This window comes from Prosopis cineraria, unplaced genomic scaffold (genome assembly GCF_029017545.1).
Source record: "Prosopis cineraria cultivar Desert tree isolate PC_DT_omini unplaced genomic scaffold, ASM2901754v1 PC1035, whole genome shotgun sequence".
In the NCBI taxonomy this organism is placed as follows: domain Eukaryota; kingdom Viridiplantae; phylum Streptophyta; class Magnoliopsida; order Fabales; family Fabaceae; genus Prosopis; species Prosopis cineraria.
This window is the reverse complement of record NW_026556360.1, coordinates 27,507-37,484: the sequence shown is the minus strand read 5'-3', so window position 1 is coordinate 37,484 and position 9,978 is coordinate 27,507. Positions and strand designations below refer to the sequence as shown.

The window sequence follows — 9,978 nt, the reverse complement described above, 5'->3', positions numbered from 1 at the left end:
GAAGTTGATAGAAGGGTCAGAACCCGAACCGTCTGTGCTTTGGAATCCCCATTTGAGAAAATCCCTGACCTTTTCAGGAACTGAAACTCATCCATGGATTGCTGCCTTTGACTTCTGTGATACCCAGCATTGCTTGCCTTTTGCTTTGCCTTGGTTGACTCGGTGAGTTTCATGTAACTAGGCCTACTCACGGTGCTATCCTCGGTCCTTTCAGAGGTCAGCACGGTGTTCCCAGATATGGGAGTTGCGGAGTGCAAATGGAAGATGAAGCAGAGCTCTCATCATATCGAAATTCAGAACTTGGACTTGAGGATGAACGTGTTGTTTGCCAACAATAGGTGGCCTAGCTGAGATCCTCGTGCTGACATTGTTCTTTCTGACTTTGAACTAAGCCTGGCTCGTAGGTTTTGAATTTTTGTTTTGCCAAGGAAACAAACTTCTTAGGAGGTGGGGTTTTTACTTTATCAGGGCCTCGGTCTGGAATGTTCCATTAACCTAGTTTCCCAGGGCTTGGCTGCCATCCAACGTTCCAACCAACTCATCCCCAGTTAGACTTGTCGATCTCCAAATTCTTGAGAGGGGCACTTGTTCGTGCATTTAACAAGGGGTTGATCTCCATTGCTATAACGGTTTTCCAAGAAAACAAAGTTTTTAACCAATTCCTTCTAAGATAAAAGAACATTATGAAAAAAAGTGAAAAACTGGCTTCACTTTGTTACCTTCTGTGCAAGAGAATACGCAATTGCCTCTCTCTCTCTTGAAGGCTCCTTCCTGTCTCATCTGTACTTAGCTTTGACATCTTCCAATGTTCCTTTGCTATCACACCATCCCTCCTGAATATAAACACAAAATCCCACGTTGTAAACCATGTCTAGCGAGAGGGAGAGTAATAGATTATCATGACAAGGATAAATGATAGCCTCAGCTTGCTTTAAGAGGTCAGCCTGGATGCGACGTTCATCAAGCATCATTTGCACAGCTGCCCCTCTATGGACATTCGAACACGACGAGCCCTCACTCGGGCTTGAACACGAACCAGAGCCTGCATGCACCTCAATGTCACTGCAGCCTGCTTCCTTACTTGTCGACCTCTCACAAGAGCTTGGAGCCTTACCACTCCTTTCAAGGCCCTTAAAGCCCTTCTTTGCCTACAGTTACAACAACAAAACCAAATACTTTAGCACAGAGAAGCAATACAGTAGTTCTTCTAGTCATTTTGCTTCTTTTCATTCCAGATTTCGTTTAGGCGATGGAGATCTGAACTACCATTAAGAAACTAGGTTTAGCAGCTTCCAAGTTGTTTTTCCACTTTATACGGGATGATTGACTTAATCATATCTCGTTTCTTTAAGAAAAGATAGAGCGTTACTATGTTTCAAAGATCTGTAGGTCCTGATGATGAAAATTTTAGTTCTTTAGTTTAACTTCTCCCATGGACTGCTTGAATAAAACCATCAACGTGTGTTTTCAAATTACGTATCAAACGATGCAAGATCTATAATGGCATAAAAGTTGATAGAATCTCCTTTAAAAAAGAAGAATGTTTTGACAAATCAAAGACCTCACATCATTACGCGAAGTTTTAAAAGCCCATTGTTAGTCACTGCGTCCAATCAAAACCAAAAATAACATTACAGCTTAGAGAAGTCATCATTAAGCTTTTTTTTCAAACAAAACAGAACAAATAAAGGAAAAAGGAAAGAACAAAGACAAAGGAAAAAAAAACAAAAAAAAGAAAGAGTGAGCAGAAATCATACCAAGAAACCGCGAAAGGCAGTTTGAATTCTTATGGCTGCCCATTCTTGCCTCACAAGTCTGAAGTCCTTAGGGGAGCTCGAATCACGGTGGCCATTGCCGCTGTGAAAGCATCAGAAACAGGAGGCGAATCAGAGCCCTCGGAGGCAGCTCTGTGGTTTCCTTTGAAAATTTCCAGGAAGCCATATCCCCAGAAGAGCTCCTCCATAGCCTCCACTTCTTGCTCTTGCCACCACTCTCCTTGGCCTAAAAGCAAGTCGGTGTCATCACAGAGCACAACAAAACAAGTTGGGAGTTGGAGGATAAAGCAATAAACTTGAGTAAAGTAGCATACAGACTTACATGGTCATCCTTATCAGACTTCCTGAGTCCGATTAATGACCCTCACCCATTGGCAAAGCACCCATCCCTGGGCAGTAAAGAAACCGACTTGCTCCTGAACGAGAAGAGAGAACTGAAGCAGAAGAAGATGGAACAACGAGTGGGATGGTAGAGAGAGAGTATGAGGGTGAAGGTGGGGGAATCTGGGACGTAAGAAGAAGTGGGAGATTTGAAATTCAAAAGGAGTGGCAACGGGCGAGACTGGGTTGGGAAAGGGGAGAGGGAGCTCGATTGTAGAGAAGGGAGACGTGGGGCCCAGCTTGGCCCAGGGATAACCATGAAAAGGGCCAAAGCCTTTGTGGTAAAAAGCGAGGGAAAGGGTAACAAAGGGCCAAATTGCTATCAGACAAAGGATCTTCCGAGTCAGTGCAGTTATGATCTCTGCCCCTTTCTGCTTTTCCCATCTGGCCATTCCCCCTCGCCCAATCATATTGAAGTTTTAGCATCTTCATAAAATTGCACCATAATTATTTACCAAAACCAACAAATGTCATTTTAAATTACTAATCAATAAAGCATTGCTTCGACACATTTTAGTACTAAGTTCAATTTCAATTCCACGAATAATCTTTCCGCGGATCAATGACGTTAAAAAGATATGGATGCGAATTATAGAGGGCTAAGTCGGCATGAATGGTTGCTGGTTTAGGCATTAAAAATAAAAAGAAGAAGCACTCTTTAGGGGATTAACAGTGAGTTTGAAACGGAGCAATGAAAATGCGGAACGTGGAACCTTGGATTGAAGGAAACGTGGAAATTGGGACCAACTTTTTTAGCGCATTGGAAAGTATGGGGGGATTCAATTCAAATGAGGCGACAAAGCTCATCGAGAATAGTGAAGCATCCATCATCAACAAAGGTGCCGTGCTGTCTCAGAGATCTGGCTCCCACCCACACTTGTGAAAGGCATACAGGACAACACAAAATAAAGGAGGAAGCCCATTTTGCAACAAGAGTCAAAGGAAAAGCGGGTCCCTGTTTTCAAATGCTCATTTTTTATTCTTGTTATTATTCAACAATAACACCAATTTAGACTCAAAGAGTGCCCCCCATAACCTTAATTAAAAGAAGGAATGAATAAAAGCTCTTGGAAAAGGAAAACATCAGAGACCCAGGTGATGAGAGGACCTTAGCTTGTCTGCTTTTGTTGCCTCAACAATGCAGCAAGCTGTTAGTAGTAATTTTTTAGCTTCAACTTCAATAATGAAATTAAATAAATAAAACCATATGTCAGACTGACAGTTCGACTGCAAAAACAATTAAAAGCCGTTGAAGGAAGGAGGAATACAATGCCATAAAAAAGCCTCGGGCGTTGTTACTTTATTGTTAATAAATAAATGCCGGGGAATTTTTCCAGACATTGGACCATTATGTACTTGCAACATTCAACAAGTTCCCAGTCAGCATACCCGTGGATCACAGATCAAGGTTCTTGACAATAGAGTTTGAGATGGACGGATTCAGCTCTAAAGAGTTTAAGTTTTAAAATTCGATTTTTTATTTAAATCCTATTTTTTAAGTCCGGCCTTTATGTGAAGGGTTTAGGGTCAAACTTGTAAATCCTTTTTCAAAAAATAAAAAAAATTAAACATTATAAATTAATTAAAATATTTTGAAATTAAAAAATAAAATTCTCATAATTTTTTAAAAATTAAACAACACACATTTAGAAGTCTAGTAATAAAATTTAAATCTTGATTAAAAATAATTCATTTTTATAAATATGCAAACACAATAATTATAGAAAAATAAAAAATATCAAAAATTTTATACTATACACTGATATTTATTAAATTATATAAATTAATTTTAGAAGAAATTAAAATTAATAATAATATAATGTGTGTAGGATCAAATGAGTAGGTCATTGGCTTCAAACATGTGTTTTACCAAAAAAAAAAAATAATAATAATATAACAGGGCTTGACGGGCTGCCCGAGCCCGAGTCCTTTTTTACAGGGCTTATCAGGACCAAGCTCTTAAGCCGATTACTTTAAAAAAAATTATTTTAAAGCCCGAACCTTTATTTAAACAGGGCTTCCAAACCCGACCCTTCAGGTCCGACCCTTATTCTCGACTCTATTGACAACTATCAAAAGCAAGTGCTGCCTGCAGATATAAATTGCTTGAGTTCGGATTTATATAGTTTTAAGAATCATCTGAAATACAGAGATATTAACAGGCATTGAATCAGGTATTCAAAAACAACAGGGACACCAAACCAAACAATCATCCATATACTAAGTTACTACTGGACCATATGAATTGAGGTTTCATTTTTTTCCGTAACTTTTTTAGTGTCCCTAAATTTTTTCTTTACATGTCATATCACGTGTGATGTTAAATTCAATCATCAAATTGCTTCCATCTCGTTTTCACTTTTTTGCCTTCTATATATTTAAAGACATTTCTTATTGAACCAAAAAACACATTCTTACTGTCCTGCAGTGGAACCATCCTACGGTTACCAAAAAACTAACCAAGTACAAAATGCCCCGTGATTCGACCAAAGTGTGGTCCAGCCAAGTGGCTCAAAATAAAATAGAGACTTCAATGCATTTGAATAAAGTGTAAAAGTGATGGGGATGACTCAGCAAATAAGAGTCGTTCTCCAAGAAAACAGGGCACGTGATGCAAAGGACTCGAAAAACTCATTTTAGTCTTTATAACCGAAAACTAGATAGGGCCTTGCCATAGATTTAACAATTTGTGTTAATTAATATTAAAATAGAAAATCAGTGATGACTGCGTGATCAGATAGAGACTATCATACGGATAATTCTAATGAACATAAACCGATAGAGACTACCATACGGATGTTAAATATTGATGGTAGGAAACCTTGTAACACGAATCACCCTGAATACAATAAAATGTATAACTTTTTGCTTCACTTGCGAGGTGATAATGGAATTAGTGATCAGTGTCTGTAAGACTGCAACTATTGTTAATGGATTCGTTGTGGCCTAAAACCAAAAACGAATTGTCAGTGACAGAATGAGCAGTGAACAATTATGAAGAGGAAACTGATAAAGACGATTTCTTCTGTTGGGGTGCTATGCCAAGCCAAGCCTTCGTCATGTCATATGTGGTGAAACTAATTGCCGCTGATGGAACAATCTGTCATCATCATAGCAAGCTACGTTATGAAGGCAACATGGGGAAACCACACAAGAAAATTACAAATTCAACCTAGGATTAGGCTGCAATCCTACTTGTGACATATTAAGATGAAACTACTTTTCTCCACCAACTAGACATAGAAGGGTGATGCTATGAGTAGGGAAAGCTCAACCTTGGATTCTTATATTTGCCTAGACATTATTCTTTATCGGACAAAAGAATACTCCTCTCGGGACAAATGTGAGAATCCAAGACATTATTCTTTATCGGACAAAAGAATACCGCTCTCGGGACAAATGTGAGAATCCAAAGGATTCTGCTTTTAAGGACTTGGACAGACAATCAAATCGTAAATCACTATTATTAAGTATGAACTAGTATTATTGCCCAAATGGCTAATTTTTTTATGCCTGAATCGTTACATTAAGAATGAAACCAGTGTGGCCCGATAACACAAGATGCATTTGTCACCCAACTGAACAGCCATCTTTGGGAAATATCAGCTCTGACGACTTGGTACCACAACATGAACCAAATTCACAAATTACAACCCATTTCATTTAACTCAATTTCATGAATTCCACTTCACGCTAAAGCTTTTATACACTCCCGCGCAGCAGAGATCAGATCAGTCGATCCCAAAAAAAAAAAAAAATTTAGATATCAATCAATTCCAGATTTTGGGGAATGAGTGACAAAACATTAACCCATTTATTAACAAAAAAACTCCATATCAAAATGAAAGTTTCCTGCTGAGACTGCATTTGGCAGAGGTTCATTCTATTTGGTAGCTAAAACTAAGTTAAAACATGTTGAAAAGATATTTAACAAAAGTTTGGGTGTGTGGGAATTACCCTAATGTAGTTTATGCTTACGCCTGCAAACAACTGCCTCCATCCTTGATTAGCAACAATAATCCTAAGTCCCTCAAACGCATTCCTGTATCTGACATCACCATGAACCAAATTCTGCAGGCTGCCAACCTGAACAAGCAAAAATAAAATTACGAAAGCTCAATAGACATGCCTTGTAAGGTTCCACGTTGACAGAAAAGGGTGTTCCATATTATGGAAGCTGCCTAGACAGTCGATAGCATAAGCCCTCTAGCATCAAATTTTCAACTAAAATATACATACACATATAACCAAGTAAAAGACTAAGTTTTGCACTGATGATACAGGGTTGTGTTGACACACCTGCATCTGTCTCTTAACAACATCTAAAGGGTACGTCAAAGTCTGTCCAAACAAGCCAGCAAGAGCTCCACAAGTGAGGCGCATCAAAATGGACTTTCTATGTTCCTCAGGCACATGCATCTTCAATTTCTCATACATGTAGAACTTCAAACCAGCGTATGGAAGAATTCCAGTAATGGTTGGTCCTAAAGGGTAAAAACAAAAAGAGTTCCAGCATGGATGGGATAAAAAATCAGATAAAGCAGAGAAATGCAAGAAATAATGACAGCAACATGCTAAAAAAACAAGCAAGCCTTCCACAGACAGCAGCGTTCTTTATCAATAGCCACTAATGCTTAACATGAAATGGACCAATAAAATTGTATGGCTAAATCCTGAGATATACATACCTACACCCCTATAAAGTCCACGAACTCCCCCTTCCTTGTAGGCACTTGTAAGCACACATTTAATTCCGTGATGTGCTGGTTGAGAATGAACATCTTTCATGCCATCTTGGATACTTCCTCGTACATCTACCACCTATAATATTGTGACAACGATGAGATTGCATGACGCAAGCAATTCTATCCTTAAAAGACAACCTCTACTTACTGAAATGGATATAATACCACTAACAGAATAAATTTATGAAAGAAAGAGTACAGGTTTGACTCATATCGAGGTAGACATAAACTGTTCGCATGATGCAAGAATTAAAACAATCTAAAGTTGATGAATGTTCTTATTTTAAGTGACTCAAGGACATTCTTAAAAAAACAAAGAAAAAATAACCAAAAAGGATTGCTGCAAGAAAAGTGTCACATAATTAGGTCTTTTTATAAGTTCCTCCAAATATATCACAAGTTCATTGGAAAATGTTTTAGAAAGCACCTAAGCCACTTTATCAATGGATGATATATATATATATATTAATACCTGAGGGTCAGAAGAGAATTAAAGAGAACAGGGCATATTCCATTCAAGAGGCTTAAGTTGAAACACAATCTACCAACAAACTGTCCTAAATGCGAATGAATCTTAAAGCCAACATTCTTCAAGCTAGTCTCTCAGTTTTCATTGTCTTGGATCTTTTAACATGCTATTGAATGCACTGCTACTCATAGTTGACTGTGTCACCTTTTATGAGATCAATCAAAGGCCATTGGTATTTAAACCATAAATATCATTCTTGTTCTTTCTGATCTATTTCTTATCAAGCTAAAATTTTGCCAAAGTCTACCCAGGCATGCTTTAAGTGTTATACAACAACTGACACCGTGATAAATTCTTTGCTGGTCTACTTTGGAAGTTAACACAATGTCTTCCTCTGTCACCTCTTTTCCCCCAGTTGAAAAAAATGACAAATATAAGGAAATGCGGGGTTCGCAATATAAAATTGAAGATAGATTTGCAAGAAAGGAGACATGTGGCTCAAATATTTTTGAATGGGTCAAAATGTTTAGTGGGGTTACCTACCTGATAAGCAAGTTTTGTACGAGCAAGGTCCAAAGGATATGTACATAAAACAGAAGTGGCTCCAGCTGCAGATCCGGCTAAAAGATCAATAACAGGACCTGATCCTAACATTGGACAATTCTGCAAGATCCAACACTTGTACCGCTCATATGTCATAAAATGCAAGGCAGCATAAGGAATAATCCGGATAACACTTGCTCCATTTCCTCTGAAACCACAAAATAAGCATATGTAAACCATAACAATAGAGTACCTGCGGACCAAAGAAACATAGAAAAGGGTGTAGAGAACAGGAAGTTCAACTTACTTGTATAATCCTGGCAAACCTTCATTCTTCGTTAACTTACTTAGAGATTGATAAACACCAAGAGAGTGAAATCCTGGTGTCCTTGTCTGCGGGTAAAAAAGAAAAAAAAAAAGAAATTTAGGGGAGAAAAGGAATAAAGCAAAACACTCGCACCAATTAATATATCATAAGCGAAGAAGTTACAAGGGGTAAAAAACGCATATTGATGCGTTTGCCAATGCACACAGTCTCGTGTGTGTGTGTATAACACCTGATATGCCTAAGAAACCAGAATTTTCAGCATTTTGAAAAGAAGATAGAGAAGCAATATCTATCCACGCAGGAGGTAATGAGCTCTAGACACCTTATATTGCAAGCATGTAAACACTTCCAGATTATCTTCATCTTGCACGTGTTACGAATCAGAATTTCCAGCTTTCCATAATATATTAAGGATAAAACATATCCAGGAACAATGGCAGCAGAATAGTAAAATAAAGATGTTTTTATCATTTTACATTAAATTAAACTCAATTCAGGAATGATATAAAGAGAGAGGTAAAAAAGGATTCTCAGCTTTACCTGCCAGAGTATTTTGACCCGCTCGAGGGGCGCGACCGCAGTCCTAGAAAGTGCACCGGCAAACCCCCCGGCAATTAGCTCCTTGACATACACAGGCATGCCATCGAGATTGGAAGTTTTCTTCTTAAGTGATGCATTATCCACTAAACCAGCAACGTTTGCGGATAGCGCAGATTCTTGTGATGAATCCATTATTGATAACTCCGAATAAAATGGATAAGTGTTGTAAGCTTAACAACTTTATTTATCCACCCTGCAGCTCGGAGAACTCCTTGTTCCACCTTTGTATTGAAATGCAGAATGAGAAGTCTATTTGTTCAATGGGCAAATCCAATGGCCTGAGGACACCCAGGGATAAATTGGGTACGTTCACAAGCCGATCCCTTTCAGCAACGATTAGATACATCAACAGCGAGGAAGAAAAAGACTTCAATTCCAACAACTCAGACGAGTCTGTTACACAAATAATAGAATGATCTGTTGGATCGTCGCACTTTCAGGATTGTTAAGAATACCAAGGCTTGGGGCAGAACCACAGTTCTTTCAATCTATGTCGATGCGATCAACGCCCGAGTGAGAATGATTCATAGCGTCTAAATGTCAAGAAAATAACCGGCAATAAAGGCCAGATGAGAAAGTCCCCTTCAAATTATACAATGCACGCACAAATTGAACAACAGGCAATCCGCGTGCTCTGATAGGTGAATCCAAACATGACGACAGTTGGTAGAAAAGAGGCAGATTCAAAGTCAAAGAACGGATGATGGGTTCAAAGGAGAACAGACAGGTATGGAAGAATAGAAACGGGAAACGGATACCCGTCCTCCTCCCTCTAGAGAAACTTTGGGTCTGACGCCTTTTCTTATAAGAAACCCAGCAGGAAATTGGGGAGATGCGAATGTGAACGGAAGCTTCGATTATTTCGGGGAAGGAAGGAGCGATTCTGATTCTGATGTGGCAGGCAAGTCAGTCAGCGAATGGCTGTTTGCAATTCGATTTGCGGTGGAATTCCCTCGGCCTTGCGTTTTACACACGCCAAAATTTAAATTTTAAAGCTATACTCCCTTTCCCTTTTTTTTTTTAACATCACTTTTAAGCAATTTATCAAAAATAAAGGTAAGATAGGTTAAAATAAAAAAATTATTTTAAAATAAATTACTTTTTAATTTCATCTCTAAATTTAAAAAATATTTAAAA

General features: G+C 38.4%; 1 protein-coding gene and 1 pseudogene across 1 annotated transcript; both read right to left on the bottom strand.

The window, feature by feature from the left end:
• Positions 1-23: 23 nt before the first annotated feature.
• On the bottom strand, positions 24-2,548 carry LOC129299108 (protein IQ-DOMAIN 6-like; annotated as a pseudogene).
• Positions 2,549-4,978: 2,430 nt separating this feature from the next.
• Positions 4,979-9,715, bottom strand: LOC129299107 (mitochondrial carrier protein CoAc1-like). The gene is made up of 7 exons (XM_054937551.1): positions 8,782-9,715; positions 8,221-8,306; positions 7,914-8,121; positions 6,845-6,977; positions 6,456-6,640; positions 6,114-6,242; positions 4,979-5,256 (listed from the first exon to the last, which is right to left on the bottom strand). Exons 1-7 carry the CDS (start codon positions 8,971-8,973, stop codon positions 5,149-5,151), a joined length of 1,041 nt encoding a protein of 346 aa, XP_054793526.1. The 5' UTR covers positions 8,974-9,715; the 3' UTR covers positions 4,979-5,148.
• Positions 9,716-9,978: the final 263 nt, after the last annotated feature.